The sequence below is a fragment of the Myotis yumanensis genome, unplaced genomic scaffold (genome assembly GCF_028538775.1).
Source record: "Myotis yumanensis isolate MYYU_CA2020_CCGP unplaced genomic scaffold, mMyoYum1.0.hap1 SCAF_7, whole genome shotgun sequence".
NCBI lineage: Eukaryota > Metazoa > Chordata > Mammalia > Chiroptera > Vespertilionidae > Myotis > Myotis yumanensis.
Genome location: NW_027223758.1, coordinates 57,740,717 through 57,760,584, shown reverse-complemented (window position 1 = coordinate 57,760,584; position 19,868 = coordinate 57,740,717). Strand labels below are relative to the sequence as shown.

At 42.3% G+C, this 19,868-nt stretch overlaps 1 protein-coding gene across 2 annotated transcripts in view; it reads right to left on the bottom strand.

The window, feature by feature from the left end:
• SMCHD1 (structural maintenance of chromosomes flexible hinge domain containing 1) overlaps nt 1–19,868 on the bottom strand; it is a 152,621-nt gene that overhangs the window by 5,800 nt on the left and 126,953 nt on the right. For both annotated transcript variants that reach the window (XM_070420560.1, XM_070420559.1), the window contains 5 exons: nt 17,510–17,619; nt 17,171–17,241; nt 9,598–9,769; nt 5,625–5,786; nt 2,864–2,978 (listed from right to left, as the gene is read on the bottom strand). In XM_070420560.1, the coding sequence (XP_070276661.1) occupies nt 2,864–2,978; nt 5,625–5,786; nt 9,598–9,769; nt 17,171–17,241; nt 17,510–17,619 (630 nt within the window). The remainder of the gene's footprint in view (nt 1–2,863; nt 2,979–5,624; nt 5,787–9,597; nt 9,770–17,170; nt 17,242–17,509; nt 17,620–19,868) is intronic.

Here is a 19,868-nt window from a genome sequence, read left to right as displayed (position 1 = left end):
GTCATTAGGCTAGGCATTCAATGCACCCTTTCATTCATCCGTGGAAAATTCTCTTCCACATATTATTTTTTTTCTACATTTTCTTCTTTCTAGGATTCCTTGGTCTGAACAGATTCTCTCTCTCCTCCTTTGTCTTCACATATTTTTTTTTGTAGGAAGTTTCTTTGACTTTAGTCCTTTGAATTTTTAATTTCAGCAACAGTATTTATCATTTATAACCTTGTACCATCCATAATCTCCTAATACCCTCTTGAGTTTCGTGACTATAACTCCTTCTGCAATCTTATTAAAAATTACAAAATTTAAAAAGAGTTTGGTTAAATTATCTTCTCTAGTTGGTTTTGCTATTTTTCTCTCACATGCATATGCATGGCGATTCTTGGTTTTATGATAATACTAGAGGCCCAGTGCACAAAATTCGTGCCCGCAACCAAGGCACATGCCCTTGACTGGAATCGAACCCGGGACCCTTCAGTCCCCAGGCCGACGTTCTATCCACTGAACCAAACCGGTCAGGGTGCTATAAAAATCTTAATTAACAAGATCCAAACCAGTGACATCTGTAGAAGTGCTGTAACTATAAGGTCTTGGGCTACTTCAGTGCTGAGGCTAAGATGAAGCTTCAGTATTAAGTACTTTAGTTTAGAACTGCTCAGCAGGAATTTCTTCACTGGCCTCTAGAAAACTGGAAAAATACTCTCCATCTTTAATAAAACACTCAATTAAAAATTATGGGGAACTTCATAAAAAAAGCTTCAGTAATTGTAATACTTTGTTCAATCTATTTTGATATCCTGTTACACATTTTTCCTCCTGTAGTATTTTAGAGTGCATCCCAGGCATATTATTTAACCAATAAATACCTCAGTACACATTTTTTTTTTGTTAATCTTCATTGGAGGACACTTTTACCACTGACTTTTAGAGAGCAATGGAGGAAGGGAGGAGGGAGGATAGGGGAGAAGGAGGAGGTGAGGGGAGAGGGAGCAAGAGAGAAAGAGAAGAGAGGAACATTGATGTGAGAGATACACATCGATTGATTGACTCCTGTACATGGCCTGACTGGAACTGGGGGTCAAATCTATAGCCATGGTATGTGCCCAAGACCCAATGCTCTAACCACTGATCTATACCCACGAAGGCCACATTTCTAATATATATTTATTTTAATGTAAATACCATGATGTTGTTATCCTTCCTATATAATAAAAGAGCAGCAACTGAACGGTGGAATGCCAGAACGACCAGTCACTACGATGTGCACTGACCACCAGGGGGCAGACGCTCAATGCAGGAGCTGCCCCCTGGTGGTCAGTGCGCTCCCACAGTGGGAGCAGCCGCTCAGCTGACTGGGATAAGTGGTGCTCCCACAGCAGGCTGATCCCCCAGGCCACACCCCCACCAGTGCAGGAATTCCGTGCACCGGGCTTCTAGTATATATATAAAATTAATAATTTCTTAATAAAACCAATATCCAAGTGATATTAAAATTTCTCCAAATCTTTTCAACTTTGTCATTTTAAAGGTTCAAATCCAGATCCAAAAAAGGGTTACATACTGCATTTGATTGTTATATCTTTCAATCACTTTTATTCTACAACAAATAGTTCATCCTACTTTTACGTAATTGATTTAGTGACAAAAGCAGTCATCTTTCCTGTACAATATCTTATACTTGACATTCTGGATTTGGTTAACTGCTTCCTGTGGTATCATTTAACTTGTTACTAAAGTTCCCCTATCTCTTGTACACTTGTTAAATTGAGCCTTTCTCAAATTTATTAGAGATTTAAGCTCTAATGCCTTAAGAAATGAATTATATGGAATGAATTAAATTCCTACCATACATCCCACTTTCATTCACCTAGTAATATATAGCACACAATGAGCATTCAAACATTTACTGCATAAATGTAGAATATGTAGATAGAAAGGGCATGGATACCAATTCCAAATACTACAGTCTCAAAGGAACTACTCTCAGGTCAATATGAGACATGTATACAGACAAAGGTTATATTTAAACTTTTTAAAATAATGTACAAGAAGCCCTTGTACCATGGTATCCTTCTGTGTGAGGGCCTTACTAATATCTAATTTAAAAGGATAGTTTTCTTATCATTGAGTTAGGTTGCAGACAGCTTTGTTGGTTTTTTGGAGAGCTATCTACATGGTATGTGATTTTCTAAACCAAACATGATATACAATTTTATTTTTAAATTAAATAGCCAACAGTACTTTATTTATTTATTTTTTAAAATATATTTCATTGATTTTTTACAGAGAGGAAGGGAGAGAGACAGAGAGCCAGAAACATCGATGAGAGAGAAACATCGATCAGCTGCCTCCTGCACAACTCCCACTGGGGACGTGCGCGCAACCAAGGCACATGCCCTTGACCGGAATCGAACCCGGGACCCTTCAGTCCACAGGCCGACACTCCATCCACTGAGCCAAACCGGCCTCGGCCATGATATACAATTTTAAAATAAGTAATGTGAAATGGTTTTGCATAGCCTATACTTACCAAGTTGCTGATCCTATGAAGTAGAATGCAGTTTTTGAAAGTTAAGCCCAACAACAGAAGAGCAATTTAAATCTTAACATTGACTTTCAACATATAAAAATAAACTATTAAACTTTCCAAATAATTAGCAAACATTATTTAGAAAATTGGAGTATCCTAGAAGAATATAATGATTATGTCTTCCTTCATTATCCATCGCTTAGTTCAATTAAAAAAATGCTAATTCTGGCTAAAGGGGAAAATTAGAAATAAACTCATGCTATTTTTTAAAGCATAATGAGACAAGTGCTTTGATAAACTAACCAATGATAACTCTCAGGTCATAAATAGACTTACCTATTTTGTCTTGTAACTTCTCTTCTCATTCTTTTAGGAGGATTTGGACAATCTGTCATTTCAACCTTTGTTGGATGACCTAATGAATCACTGCCCTTACGTGTGGGAGTCACACCTATAAAAGTAGAAAATTAACTTTTAGAAGACTGGAATTGTAAGCAAGAAAAGCAAATACAGCCCTAGCTGCATTTGTGGATAGAGTGTTGGCCTGCGGACTGAAGGGTCCCGGGTTCGATTACAGTCAAGGGCACATGCCTGGGTTGCAGGCTTGATCCCCAGTGGGGGGAATGCAGGAGGCAGCCAATCAATGATTCTCTCTCATCATTGATGTTTCTCTCCTTCTCTCTTCCTCTCTGAAATCAAAAAAATCTACACTAATAAAAGAGAAACATGGTAATTAGCCATACCTCTGCTAGCTACCCTTCCCATTGGCTAATCAGGGCGATATGCAAATTAACTGCCAGCCAAGATGGCGGCCAGCAGCCAGGCAGCTTCAAGCGAACATGAGGCTTGCTTGCTTCAGTGACGGAGGACTCCAACGTTCCCCGCCTGCCACTGCCAACCTCTGAGCTTGCAGTTTGAAACACTGTAACAAATATAGAAGCTAAACAAAACCCCAGAAACCTGCTTTCAGCCAGCCAGGATCTCAGAGCTGGAGTTGAAACAGTGTATTGATTATAGAACCCAAACAAACCAGATACCTGCTTTCAGCAGCAGAGGCCTAAGAGCTGGAGCTAAGCCTCAGAGCTAAAGCTGGCCCAGAATAAAAAAAAAAGAAAAAAAGGAATGGTTGGGAGCTTCAGTCACCCGCCAGCCTGAAAACAGCCCTCAGCCCCTCACCCAGACTGGCCAGGCACCCTAGTGGGGACCCCCACCCTGAAGGGTGTGTGACCAGCTACAAACAGCCATCATCCCCTCATCCAGGCTGGCCAGGCACCCCAGTGGGGACCCCCACCCTGAAGCGTGTGTGACCAGCTGCAAATAGCCATCATCCCCTCATCCAGGCTGGCCAGGCACTCCAGTGGGGACCCCCACCCTGAAGGGTGTGTGACCAGCTGCAAACAGCCATCATCCCCTCATCCAGGCTGGCCAGGCACCCCAGTGGGGATCCCCACCCTGATCCAGGACACCCTTCAGGGCAAACCAGCTGGCTCCCACCCATGCACCAGGCCTCTATCCTATATAGTAAAAGGGTAATATGCCTCCCAGCACCGGGATCAGCGGAGCTGCAAGGCCTCCCGGCACCGGGATCAGCGTGACAGGGGGCAGCGCCCAAACCCCTTGATTGCCCTGCTGCTCTGTGTGTGACAGGGTGCGGCGCCCCAACCCCCTCATCGGCCCTGCTCTGTGTGTGACAGGGTGCGGCGCCCCAACCCCGCCCCCCCACGGGCTCTGCTCTGTGTGTGACGGGGTAGAGCCATAACCTCCCCAACGGCCCTGCCCTGAGTGTGACAGGGTGCGGCACCCCAACCCCCTGATCCGCCCTGCTCTGTGTGTGACAGGGGGCGGTGCCCCAACTCCCCTATCGGCCCTACTCTGTGAGTGACAGGGGGGAGCTCCTCAACCCCCTGATGGGCCCTGCTCTGTGTATGACAGGGGGGAGCTCCCCAACCCCCTGATCGACCCTGCTCTGTGCGTGACAGGGTACGGAACCCCAACCCCCCTGAGGGGCCCTGCTCTGTGCATGACAGGGGGCAGCGTCCCAACTCCCCAATCGGCCCTGCTCTGAGCCTGACCAGGGGATGCTCCTAGGGATTGGGCCTGCCCTCTGCCACCCGGGAGCAGGCCTAAGCCAGCAGGTCATTATCTCCCGAGGGGTCCCAGACTGCGAGAGGGCACAGGCCGGGCTGAGGGACCCTCCCTCCCCCTCGAGTGCACAAATTTTTGTGCACCGGGCCTCTAGTCTATACTAATAAAAGGGTAATATGTTAATTAGGGCGGATGTCCATCTGGACAAAGCCACAGCGGCTGTGAGGGCCTAGGGCTGCACCACATGGGAGGGGCGGGCGGGTCAGGAGCTCACACAGAAGGGGCGAGCCATTCTGGTGCCGCTTGTCCAGCACTGCGGCCCCTTTTGCAGAGGCAGTGAGAAGGCAGTGCCGAACCCCCTTGGGACAGGCCGCGGTGTGGCCCAGTCCCAGTGCTGCCCCTTCTGCAGAGGCAGCACTGTCCAGGCACCATGCCTCCGCAGAGGCTGGACGGGGTGCAACCTGCTGTTCCTTCAATCTCCCACAGCTCATCCTCAGCAGGCCTGGCCCCAGATCACCCCCTACCCACCAGTGGGTGGTGGGCAGGGCCAGCACTAAGAAGCGAGGGCCAAGGACCTGCAGCTGCAGTAGCAGCAGCAGGGTGACGGGGGCAGTGCCTTCCCCTAATCATCCCGGTTGCCTCCCACCGAGGAGGACATCCCCTGAGGGTTCCTGGACTGTGAGAGGGCGCAGGCCGGGTTGAGGGACCTCCTCCCCCACCCCCCGTGCACAAATTTCATGCACCGGGCCTCTAGTATATATATATATATAAAAGAAAAGCAAATACATCTTAATTTATAGAAAAAGAATTAATAAATAATACTGAGAATGATTCTTACTACTCCTGCTGAGAGAATAGTTTACAACCATTTATCAGATGACTTCGAGGTCAAGAGTGTCTGTAGATTTAAGTTCTGTATCATTTGCATTCTTTCTTATGGTTGAACCTCTTTAATCATTAATAGTCATCTTCATGCTAACAAAATAGATGTTAACAAAAAGTAAGTACATACCTAGAAGGTGTTGCTCCATTAGTTTCAGAGTTTTCTCTCGTTCATCAAGTTCTTGTTTTTTCTTCTTCATTTCAGGAGACTGCAGGTACTCTAATTCACTGTTAAGTTCCTTGGTCAAACTGTTCAACTTGTCCAGAGCATTACGATACTGTTGAAGAAGATCTGCAAAGAAACCAAAGGCATTTGATTAAAACTACTGATATATCAAATTAGGGTTTTAGGAAAGAAGAATTAGCAACAATGGGTACTATGTTATAGTAACACGTGGGAACTACTTTTAAAGCCACAAAACATTCAATGTAAACAAATGAAATAAAAGAGCACACTTTAGACCTGAGCACAAAACAGGCTGCTAAATTTTAATTTTCTTCAATTGCTTGACTTTAATAAATTTATTTCTGTGTAAGGAGTTTTCTACATTAAAGTGCTCTGTAAATGGGATCAAACAATGTCTACATCCTGTTTGATATTCAGTATCTAATTTAACTCCACATAGACAAATTTAAGGAGGGATGCAAATGCATCAAAGGCAGCACTGTTAGAAAATCCTTGCTCCTAGCAGACATGACTGTTACCTTAATCACAGCTTTCAAAGATGCACTTTTGATAAAATACTTATTTTTTTTAAAAATTTAACTTTCCCTATATTACTTTTCTTAAAATGTAGTACAACACAGACCATAGTGTGATGATAGCCAGAAGGAGAGGGGGGTGAGGGCTAGGTGGAGTGGGCAAAGGCAGAGGGGGGGGAGGGGAATGGAAAGAGTTTTTTGTTTGGGGCAATGGGCGTACGATGCAGCCTGCAGATGATGTTTCATTGAGTTTTACACTTAAACCTGTATTGCTTTACGAACCAATGTCACCTCTATAAATTCAATTTTAAAAAAAGTAAAACTAAATGTATTAAATTATCCAAATTTGAGACTATCGCCTGTCTGTATGATTTACTTGATACTAAATATTAAATACAGTGACTACACTCTAGTCCAGGGGTTAGCAAACTACAGTCCACGGGCCAAGAATGCTTTATACAATTTTAAATGGTTATATTCTAAACGGCTATATAAATACCTTCATACTACCCTTGATTTTGTCTCTTGGCTCACAAACCCTAAAATATTTAATGTCTGGCACACATAAATATGATCAATAGTCATGAGAATAAAGATATAAACACCTAAACATTTAATAAATATACAGAGTAGTTTACATATAAAATTGTGAAAGATATTATTTAAGAGCCAGGCTCAAATTGATTTGAGAGTGGAAGTGGGCGGGGGGAAGGGGGGAGAGAGAGAGAGAGAGAGGCTGGCTTCCGAAGGCACCACGAGGGGAGGGGCGGGGATGGAACCTGCAACCTGGGTGTGTGGCCTGACCAAGAATCAAACGCCACCTTTTGGTGCACAGAACAATGCTACAAACATCTGAGCCACACCGGCCAGGGCTAAGTGTCTTTGCTTTTCAATTAAAGAATTTAATGTATTTACATGTTACTCAAGATCTTATTTCTAATCATCTTATTTTGTAACATGTAAATATTCTTTTCTTCCTTCTGTTTTTTGCTCTGATTTGCTGTTACCTCATATTAAATACTATAATGCAAAACGCTGTGTAGGCAAAATTATTTGAAGGCACTCTGCTTTAATTGTGTTAGTATAATTTTTGTGGAGGTAATGTGATTGAAAATTGCGTTTTCTCTGCAAACATCCCATGATATACTAGAAGGAGGTTCCTCAAAGCTCTGTTTTATCTGGTCTTTACTATGCTGGTTGATTCAGGAGGGACAATCTCCTAGAAGTTGTAGAATCTGAGTTCTGTTAAAAGATGCACTCCAGGATGAAGGTGAAAGGAACTCAAGGCTGCTGAAAGTCTCAGAGCCATTTCTGGTTCTGTCTTGGCTGTTTCCAATCTTCTTTGAATCTGTGAATGCTTCCAGTTTCCTTCTAAATACATTCCCATCTTGCTTCAAGTGGTCAGGGCTGGCTGCTACTGCTTACAACCAAAAGTACTTTGTACATATCAATAATCTTAAACTGTTTCGTTTGATTTTTTAAAACTGTTCGTCAAATATTTAAATTTTTATTGGTGAATCATTAGTATGTATATAGAATGTATCTTTGAAATATACATCCAGAAGGATTAAGCATCTGTTATATTTTTGAAGTCCTTGTATTATCTGTCAACTTTACATATATAAACAACCCAATAGAGAACACAAATCTTTAATTATAATCTTTTCTTCCCTAAAGTCTACAGATAATGCCTTATGGTTATACTAATGTTCAGGTTCCCAGGTAAACTAGAAATTCTGTCTGTACGGCACTTGTATATTTTAAAAGTACCACAGGTAATTCTTTTTGTTTGGGAACACTGCATAAACTATAGTGCTAGAGTGATAAGGGTTGAGGCTTTTTTATGTCGATTCACTGCTCTTTGCGCGCCCCCCGCCCCCCCCCCCCCCGCCTGATTTCTTACAGTTTGCTTAGATGTTCATTTATTGTCTACACAGAAGACTTTTGTAAGCATTCAATGCCATTATAAACTGAAGTAATGGACCTTTGTATTGTGTATAATTTTAATTTTCTATATATTATGATATGTTGACATCTTTAAAGACCTTTCTGGCTGGGAAACAGACTGCCCCTCCCAGAGTTAGCCAATTCTTGAAGATAGCAAAGGGCCCAGCATACCTTTGATATGTAACTAACTAATCCAGAGCCAAACCTCCTCTATCTGGCCTGTGCATGCCAAGACGCAATATTCTTCTGCCTTATCATCTCAGGGCCAGTTACCAGGCAACTAGCTAGAGACCACACCTATAACCCAAAGCCCATTGGAATTATTCAAACTAGTCCGTCCTGAACTGTCCATCCTGTGATGTGTGGCTCTCCCTCAGAAACCCCAATAAAGGCTGTGGCCTCAGCACTCTCCTTCCTGTCTTCTCAAGAATATTTACTCAACCCTAAAAAGAAAGGGTTTTCTCATATATGCTATAACGTGGATGCACCTGGAAGGCATTAAGCTAAGTGAACTAAGCCAGTCACAAAAGGTCAAATACTGTCTAAGTCCACTTATATTAAGTGCCTAGAATACTCCAATTCACAGAAAATAAAACCCTAGTAGTTGTCAGGACACTGGGGCAAAGGGGCAAGAGGAGCAGCTGTTTAATGGGTACAGAGTTTCAGTTTTGCAAAATGACAACAGGTTTGGAGATTGGTTGCACAACAATGTGAATGTACTTAATACTACTGAACTATACATTTAAGAATGGTTAAGATGATACACTTTATATTATGTGTATTTACCATTTTTTATGAAATATTAACAATAACAAACTACTTTTTACTGAAAAAGTAGATACCCAAGTATATTAAAGCTCTATAAAATTAAGAGCAAATAGGCTCTAAGGTAATGGCCTGGAGCGGGATTCCTGAAAAAGCGCAGGTGACCTTTAAACAACACAGGGTTAGGGGTGCTGACCACCTCCCCTCATCTCCGAATACCAAGATCCACAGATGCCCAAGTCCCTTACAAAGCATGGTGTAGAACAAGGCATACAGTCAGCCCTCCACATATGTGAATTCCCAACTGCAGATCGAAAATACTGTTTTTAATCTGCTGTTGGTTGGATCCAAGGATGCAAAACCTGGGGATATAGAGGGACAACTGTATATTTAGTGAAAAAAAAAAAAGATTCCTCATGTAAGTAGACCCATACAATTCAAACCTGCATTGTTCAAGTGTCATCTGTATATATACTTCAGAGCACAGATGTAAAAACAATTATATTGGATAACTAGAAAAGAGCTTGTAGAAGGGAAAATGGGGGAGGGCGGTCACATGTCATGAACAAAAACATCTTATTCATATGTGTTACTAGATTACTTTTCATGTTAGAATATCAATACACAAGCCCCAGATAAAGTATTAAAATTAAATGGGAAATTGTTATTTAGGAACTTATCCAACCTACCTATTTGTTGCCCTAAGACCAGGCACTGCTTTGGTACCGGAGCTCCAAATACCATTCCCCGAAGTTTGTCCATTGGAGGAGCTTTATTCTGAAGGCCCCCAAACTTTCCATTACTTCGAATGCGATCTCCATCTCTCGTGAGCAGTGTAGGACAGTGTGTGATTTTAACAACCTATTTTAAGTAAATAGATATTAATTAGTGAGTCCATAAAACTTATTTCAATTGTTCTAAGAAAGGAGAAATCATTTAAGAATTCTGAAATTAGAAATGACATGCCCATGCTAGTATTTATATAAATATTTTAATAAGCTAGTGATGTGTAAGATGAATTGGGGAAAAACAAGAGGCAGGGCAATAAGTTAGTATGAGTAATTCTCAAGTGTTAGCCTAAGTTAGACTAGTGACAACACAAATGGAAAAATGTGAAATTGACAGTTTGCTTGATAAGAAGAAGGAAGAGAGAGGGACCAGCAAGAGTAGGCTGTGCTTCTGAAAGCCATGGCAGTATCAAGGCAGCTTCAGTAGCTTAATTTCCTTCTGTGAAATACAAATTTTACAGATGACCAAAAAAAAAAAAAAAAATAGCAGAGAAGATTAGACTGAAGAAAATACAGACTGAAAATCATAGCGCTGAATCTTTAGTGGGCAATACTACAACTTCAGTCGTGGGAAGTAAAAGAGCTAGTAATGTGAGAGTTAGGGGAACTAGAATTACGTAGTAAATCCTAAGTCGTGGAAAAAAAGTAGGTAGGGTTAGTCAAGAATTAAATTCTTCAGAGAAGTGAGAGAATAAAAGAGACACTATATTTAGTATTTCATGAACTTCAAGAATGTTCTTTCAAAAAAGGTTTAGGAAAGTGTAAAAAAATTAAATGTTTGCCCTAGCTGGTTTGGCTCAGTGGATAAAGCATCAACCTGCAGACTGAAGGGTCCCAGGTTCAATCCCCAATAGGGAGTGTACAGGAGGCAGCCAGTCAAGGATTCTCTCTCATCATTGACTAGAGGCCCGGTGCACGAATTTGTGCACCAGTGAGGGGTCCCTCGGGCTGGCCTGCGTGATCGGGCCAAAACCAGCTCTCCAACATCCCCTGAGGGGTCCTGGATTGCGAGAGGGTACAGGCCAGGCAGAGGGACCCCACCGGTGCACAATAAGGGCTGGGGAGGGAAGTGGGAGGTTGGCCAGCCGGGAGGGACCACAGGAGGGCTCCAGGGCGTGTCTGGCCCGGTTCGCTCAGTCCCAATCAGCCAGATCCCAGCAGCAAGCTAACCTACCGGTCGGAGCGTCTGCCCCTGGTGGTCAATGCATATCATAGCGACTGGTCGACTGTCTGCTCCCTGGTGGTCAGTGCACGTCATAGCAACTAGCCGACTGTTTGACTGTCTGCCCCCTGGTGGTCAGTGCACGTAATAGCGAGTGGTTGAGTGGCCTTAACATATCAGTATACTAGAGGCCTAGTGCACAAAATTCGTGCACGGGTAGGGTCCCTAGCAGCTGTTTGCTGCCGGCCAGGGCCTCCCTCTCCCTGGCTGCCTGCCATCACCCTGGCCGGGGTGGGACCAGCCAGGGGGAGGGGCCACAAGGGGTTGGCCAGCCGGCCTCGCCCCCTGGTCGAACTCCCAGTCGAACTCCTGGTTGAGGTGACAATTTGCATATTAGGCTTTTATTATATAGGATTATACTTTGGTTGAATGGCCAACTGGATGACTGGACACTTAGCATATTAGGTTTTTATTATATAGGATAGGATGTTTCTATCTCTCTCTCTCCCTCTCCCTTCCTCTCTGATATCAATACAAAAAGAAAAAATTTAAATGTTCAACTTCAAAGGTCATCAGAGAAGCAGAATTCAAATGCGATATAGTCACTACTCAGAATGTTAACACATGCATACTGCACTGCACACCACCCTGAATGTTGGGAGAGTTATGGAGAAAGGGTCTTTTTGTCCTCATCTGCTCTGCAGCAGCCCTTCTAAAAGGAAATGTGAAAGTATTAAATAGCTTAACACTCTGCAAGACCCAGCAATTCTTTGTCTAAAAAGTTACTCTGAAGAAATAAAGATATGAACTATATGAAACTGAATGAAAAATATGAAACTCACATTTCAATAAGTTACAGAAATAATGGTAAATCCACACAATAGAATGCGTACATTAAAAAAAAAGTCTGAAGAACATTATAAGTTAATATGTAAAACCTACTCCAATCTAACAGTAAGGGTAAAATAGTCTCTGATTTATAAAAATAAAATTTGATATTTTTAAAATAAAAAAAGTAGTAGATCATGTAATAAAAAATCATGACCAGTATTTACTGTTCTATTATAATTCCAGGGGTACTTTACAGAAGTTTTCTCAACAAATTGGATCTTAAAAAATTTAAATGCAGCAAAATGCTTACTTGAAGAAAACGTGTGGTGAGTTCTTTGATAAAGTGAATCAGTAAAACAACACCTTACTTTCTTAGTTTTGGTTTGGATTTTTGTGTTTTCTAAAAGCAAACATTAACAATACAAACTGGATTCATATATTATCCATTTATCAGGAGTCAGCCAATGTTTTTAAGGATTTGATATCCACTAAAATAATAACACACTCAAACTTACAGACTTGTCTATTTTACTGTTAACAGACTGACGGATATAAGATATAAGCCTCAAGTAGAAAGAACGTTTTGGCTCCCCTTTTAGAAAAAAAATATGCTCATATTATGTTCATGGATAGTTTTTCAATGTACAAAGTATCCTTCAATCTTATAATTCTACTTGACTAAGCACTCTACTAGGACAAAAAAAACGAAAGAAAGAAATGACAGAATGTGCAAATCCAGTGAGTGAACAGCAGCCCTACCACTCTGGGAAATACCTATTCACAACTCCTGCAGGGACTAGCAAGGGGTGGAATAAACAAGGGATTGAAGTAATATAAATGGCATGAAAAAAATTAGGAAGATAAAACAGTAATAAAAACTACTGAAACTTAACAATGTAACCAAGGGATGCATAAAAGGCTTTTCTCAGAAGAGCTTTCAAACAATATTTAGCCACTGAAATTACATATGACTTACTTCAAAACTTTGGAAGCAAAGAAATCAATACATGCTATACCAGTTATGAGGAGCATATACTGCACCTGCTTTTGTCACATATACTCGCATTACGTTTTTTAAAGCTATGGATTGGTGTCTTTTATCAGTTTAAAAAATTTTTCACCCATTAGTTCAAATGCTGCTATGATTCTCATCTTGGCATTATAATTAGACTTTTTTGTTCTTTGAGATTTTTCTCATTCTATTTTCCATGATCAACCTTTTTCTTATATTCCTTCTTTCTGAGCTGCAGTCTGGATAATTTTTCTTACCTATTTCCCAATTCACTATTCTCTCTTAAGCTGTGTTACTTGTCCAGTATTTATTACATTTTTTATTTTTAGAAGCTCTATTTGATTTTTTAAAAAATATATTTTATTGATTTTTACAGAGAGGAAGTGAGAGGAAGAGGCATAGAGAGTTAGGAACATTAATGAGAGAGAAACATCGATCAGCTGCCTTCTGCACACCCCCTACTGGGGATGTGTCTGCAACCAAGGTACATGCCCTTGACCGGAATCAAACCTGGGACCCTTCAGTCCTCAGGCCGATGCTCTATCCACTGAGCCAAACTGGTTAAGGCTCTATTTGATTTTTAAGTTGATTTGTTCTCTCCTAATTTTTTAAAAATATATTTTTTATTGATTTTAGAGAGGAAAGGAGGAAGGGAGAGAGAGATAGAAACTTCAATGATGAGAGAGAATCATTGATCCACTGCCTCTTGCACAACCCCCACTGGGGATTGAGCCACAACCTGGACATGTGCTCTGACCGAGAATCAAACCATGACCTCCTGGTTCATAGGTCAACACTCACCACTGGGCCATGCCACCCAGGCTGCTTTCCTAATTTTTAACACTTTTATTTCTTGAATTATATTAAACATATTTTTAAAACCTGCTCTTTATTCAATATGGAAATTATTTCAGTTCTAAGATAAAGTTGAATTCCTCCAGAGAGAACCTGTGTTTCCTCTGATCACATATCTAAGGACACTATCAGTTCAGCACCATATGAAAACAAATATTTACCTTCAGATTTTTCAGACCATCCAAATATTATGAATGCAGGTTACAAACAGACATGAGGGCAAACCTGTTATACTTTGATAGGCCAACGTATCAAATTCTCCAGGAGAATAATTTAATATTTTTTCTTTTCTTCTACTTAAAACCAAAGGTTCAAGAGAGGCAATTTTCTTGCAGTCTCCAGGGGCACTTGGAATTGAGACCAAAGTGGCAGGTATAATATTTCTTTGTTTACCCTTACACTAAGATTTAACCCTTTGGGGGTTCCAGTTTATTGGGAAAGGGTCTTCTATCACTACTTGGAGAAACTCACAGATATATGAGAACTAATACGTGTTACTGTTTAAAGCAACTTTTGGAGTGTTTGTTATATAGTAATAGACTGAAACATGTATACTGCCCGACTGTGCCTTCTAAGGTGTTATGGGTTGAATTATGTATTTCAAAATTCTTATATTCAAGTCCTAACCCTTAGTCCCTCAGGATGTGATCTTATCTAAAGATAAGGTCTGTACAGAAGCAAGTTAAAGAGGTAATTAGCCCTGGCCAGTGTTCTCAATGGTCAGAGCATCAACCAGCACACCTAAGGGTCATGGGTTCTATTCCTGGTCAAGGGCACATACCTGGGTTGCAGGTTTGATCCCCGGCCCCAGTCAGGGCATGTTTGGGAGGCAATTAATCGCTGTACCTCTCTCACATCAATGTTTCTCTCTCTCCTTCACCTGCCTTCTTCCCTCCCTTCCACTCTCTCTCTCTCTTAAAAAAAAAGAGTAAAAAAGAGGGCCCTAATCCAATGAATGGTGCCTTTATAAAAAGGGGATATAGTTATGCACAGATATGAATAGAAGAAGCCGACCATCTACAAAACAAGGACAGAGGCCTGGAAAATATTCTTCCCTTACAGCCCTCAGAAAGAATCAACCCTGTTCAGGCCTTGAATATGGATTTCAAACCTCCAGAACTGAAAGGCAATAAATTTCTGTAGTTTAAGTTACCCAGTCTGTGGTACTTTGTTACAGCAGCCCTAACAACTAATAAACAAGGGATACATAAAATTACATTTCTACCAACATTAATGATAGCACGCTTTTCCAATACCATCCTATATAAGAGAAACATGTAAATTGACCGTCCTTCCACTACGCTCACCAGCCAATCAGGAGTGAGTATGCAAATAAACCTGACAAAGATGGCAGGTTAATTTGCATAGACAGGCTCCAAGTGGCCTGGGTCCCGGGAACATCCTCGGGACCCAGGCTGCTCCTAGCTGTAGGCCTGCGCATAGGCTCTGAGCAGCTGGGGTCCCAGAATGCCTCCGGCCACTCCGGGCCTACGGGCGCAGGTGCCAAGCAGATGTTCCTGCCCCATGGCTGCTTGCGCGTGTGCTGGGACCAAGTGGTGGCCCAGATCCACACCCCCCAACCCGGTGCCCACAACGCGGGGCTGCTGGTCTGAGAGGTGTGCCCCCGGCGGCAGTGGCTGCTGCGCGGCCCGGGTCCGCCCACCCCCAGCCCAGCGCCCACAATGCGGGGCTGGCTGCCAGCCTCGGGGGCATGCCCCCTCAGCAGCAGGAACATGCCCCTAGCCCAGTGGACATAACGCAGGGGGTCCTCTGCGCATGAATTGCAGAGGAAACACCTTTTCTTTTCTTTTTATTAAAAATATATTTTATTGATTTTTTTTTACAGAGAAGGGGAGAGGGATAGACAGTCGGAAACATCGATGAGAGAGAAACATCGATCAGCTGCCTCCTGCACACTCCCCACTGGGGATGTGCCCCCAACCAAGGTACATGCCCTTAACAAGAATCAAACCTGCGCCGAAACCAGTTTGGCTCAGTGGATAGAGCGTCGGCCTGCGGACTGAAGGGTCCCGGGTTCGATTCCGGTCAAGGGCATGTACCTGGGTTGCGGGCACATCCCCAGTGGGAGATGTGCAGGAGGTGGCTGATCGATGTTTCTCTCTCATCGATGTTTCTAACTCTCTGTCTCTCTCTCTTCCTCTCTGTAAAAAATCAATAAAATATATTTTTAAAAAAAAAGAATCAAACCTGGGACCCTTCAGTCTGCAGGCTGATGCTCTATCCACTGAGCCAAACCACCTTTTTTGACTGCTCATTGGCTAAGCTCCCTGTACACCGCCATTTGCAGTATTCTTGGTAACTGGGTTATAAGAATCCAAGAAGGTGATCTAGGGTTTTCCCACCACACTCTTGGAGGAAAAAGCAAAGGTCTGCTGCTGGAGGGGCTAAGAAATGTCATATCCTGCCCTAGCCGGTTTGGCTCACTGGATAGAGCCTCGGCCTGCCGACCGCAGGGTCCGTGTTCAATTATGATCAAGGGCATGTACCTAGGTTGCAGGCTCCTCCCTGGCTGGGGCCCAGGTCAGGGCTCATGCAGGAGCCAACCAATCAAAGTGTCCCTCTCACATTGATGCTTCCCTCTGTCTCTCCCTCTCTCTTCCACACTCTCTAAAAAATCAATGGAATCATATCCTCAGGTGAGGATCAAAAAAGAAAAGAAAGAAATGTCATATCCTATGAAAGACACATCTTGAAAATGCCTGTTTGGTCGTCTGTTCGGTTGTTTTGGTAAGCCGCAGTCTGGCCTCCCCCTGCGGGAGGTGACCCAGCTGATCAGGGGAAGGCTGAGTGGGGCGACAAGGCCGGCAGGGGAGTTAGTGAGGGACAACCAAACAACTGAACAGCAGGCTGCGTGGGGTGACCAGGCTGGCAGGGGGGACCATGAGGGGTGACCAAGCCAGCAGGGGAGGGGGTTAGTTGGAGGCAACCAGGCCGGCAGGGGGTTAGTGAGGGACGACCAAACGACTGAGCAGCAGGCTGCGTGGGGCGACCAAGCTGGCAGGGGGGTTAGTGAGGGACAACCAAACAACTGAACAGCAGGCTGTGTGGGGTGACCAGGCCGGCAGGGGAGACAGTGAGGGACAACCAAACAACTGAACAGCAGGCTATGTGGGGTGACCAGGCCGGCAGGGGGGGGCAATGAGGGGCCACTAGGCCAGCAGGGGGGACAGTTGGGGGCGACCAGGCCGCAGGCGTGGCCGTAAGGGGAAACCAAGCCGGCAAGGGGCCTAAACCGGCAGTCGGACATACCCTGAAGGGTCCCGGATTGGAGAGGGTTCAGGCTGGGCTGAGGAGGACCCCCCGCCCCCTGCACCGGGCCTCTAGTCATCAATAATAGATATCAGTTTTGAGTCTTCGATAATTTCATAGCCCCAAAACATGCATGATTTTAACTTGCATGATGGCCAATTCATTATTTTGCCCAATTTTATGTTGCTTATCGATATGTAGTATTTAAATTGGTTTTGACAAGGTTAATCATTTGCACATTTGTCATAAAATAATTTTTTTGCCATATAGGTCTACAATATATTAAATTTTAAAAATATATAATAGAACTAGAGCTACAAGTTAAAAAAGAATTCAATACATACCTCTTTTCTATAATGATTGGCAGCATCCAAATTATCCAAAATAATGGTGTCTCCTAATAGCATACCAAATACTAAAAAATTCAATAAACAAAATTTTAACTTGACATATTCTTTGATTACATTAAAATATTAACACACATTGAACATTTTTTTAATAAAGAATGATAATTTAGAATTTTATTCAACACTTTCCTATAACTGGAAAAAATTAGAATTAAATATTAATAAAATTGTTACTTTTAAACTAAATAAGAACATAAATTCCATAATCAATAATTTATATGTCTGGATCACATATGTAACATTTATATAAAATAAAGTTACCATAATTTCCTTTACCTGTTTCACAATGTTCTATGTTATCTGGAAATGTTAACAAATCTCGGGCAAAGACTGGATCTCCAATGGGTCTAAAATATAATTTTCCATTTCGATAATGAGGCAGAGGTCTGAATGAAAAGAAAAATTTAAAAAGTATTAAACAAAACTCATACAAATTTTAAATTAAAAAATATAAAATATGAAAAACATGAATATATTGCAAATTACTGTAATCACTAAATCAACTCTCCATCCATAAGTAAAACTCCTAAATGATTATTATGTCCTTAGAAATGATATACCATATACAAATATCTACTTAGTTTTACCTGTACTATTACCCTCAATTAGTTTGTCAAGTCAATATAAACTAAGTATTTTTTAGTTTGACAACAAAAGAAAAGCAAGCTCTAAAGCTGGCCCTAAATGAGGATGCCAATGATACGACTGTGTCATGGGAGAGGGGCCCTAGAATAGAGGGAAGGGGCAGAGCTAAGACTGAGACACACGAGGGAGGTAGCTCAAAGCCCTGGCTGTCTGTTTTTCCCTCACAGCATACAGAATAAACAATTGAAGCTCAGAAGTAACAATGAAATTCCAGAGATGGAAGTTGGTTGGGATGTCGGGCCTTTCATCTCCACATAGTATAGCTCCTTCCAAATCTTGAAGGTGGAAGTGCTGGAGGGTAAGGGTAGCTCTAGGACAGGGGTGAACAAACTTTTTGACTCGAGGGCCACAATGGGTTCTTAAACTGGACCGGAGGGCCGGAACAAAAGTATGGATCAAGTGTTTGTGTGAACTAATATAAATTCAAAGTAAACATCATTACATAAAAGGGTACGGTCTTTTTTTTTTTAGTTTTAAAAAAGTTTGCCCACGGCTGCTCTAGGAGCTAGTTAATTTAATCTCAATTAGAGGAACAATACCAGGAAGAGATAAGATAACTAGCTGCTGGAGCAAACATTAGTTCTAAATACCAAATTCACGGCCCCTGTGAGGCTGAGATGGCCCCTGTGAGGCTGAGATGGCCCCTGTGAGGCTGGGACGGCCCCTGAGAGGCTGCCACGGCTCCTGTGAGATTGTGACAGCCCCTGTGAGGCTGAGACAGACCCTGTGAGGCTGAGACGGCCATTGCGAGGCTGCGCCGGCCCCTGGGAAGCTGAGAAAAATACCACTTGATCTCACTCATTTATGGATAATAAAGACCATTATAAACTGATGAACAAAAATAGATACAGAGGCAGAGCAGCATTGAACAGACTGTCAAACTACAGAAGCCTGGGGAGGGTGGGGGGGGGGGGGTAAGAGATCAACTGAAGGACTTGTATGCATGCATATCAGAATAACCAATGGACACAAGACACTGGGGGGTAGGGGCGGCCGGGGGAATGTCAAGGGGGGGGAAAAGGAGACATATGTAATACTCTTTGTAATACTTTAAGAAATAAAACAAAATTTAAAAAAATAAATAAATACCAAATTCATACTTTCCTTAAATCATGGATTCTTAATATAGTCTTCAGGGATTACAAACATAAAAGAAGCCCTCCTGGAGGAAAAATTATTCTCACAAAAAATATTATTCTTATCAACACAGTACTTATGATTTGATGGGACTTCCTAAATTGTTTAAAATGGTTAATGAACCCAACTGGTGTGGCTCAGTGGTTGAGTGTCAACCTATGAACGAGGAGGTCACAGTTCGATTTCCAGTCAGGGCACATGCCTGGTTTGCAGGCTCGATCCCCAGTGTGGGGCGTGGAGGAGGCAGCCAATTGATGATCCTCTCTCTCATCATTGATGTTTCTATCTCTCTCTCCCTCTCCTTTCTTCTCTGAAATCAATAAAAATATATAAAATAAAATAAAACAAAATAAAATGGGTAATGACTAGTAGCAGAGTGAGAGATTTGTTTTTTTAATCCTCACCTGAGGATATGTTTTCATTGATTTTAGCCAGTGAGAGATTTTAGAAGCAGACAAATTTGAGTTCAAATTCCAGTTGTTTCCTTAACACATTAAGTGCCCAGTTACTCACCGGTGACTGACACTATATACTTTCCGTCCGGAAGACAAAACAGGCTGGGCGCTAAACGTGTTAAGCTATTTTTAGATTACAAAATGAAATGTTAGTTTTATAACATAGAAGATTCTTTTTTTTTTTTTTTTTAAATATATTTTATTGATTTTTTACAGAGAGGAAGGGAGAGAGATAGAGAGTTAGAAACATCGGTGAGAGAGAAATATTGATCAGCTGCCTCCTGCACATCTCCTACTGGGGATGTGCCCGCAACCAATGTACATGCCCTTGACCGGAATCGAACCTGGGACTCTTGAGTCCACAGGCCGATGCTCTATCCACTGAGCCAAACCAGTTT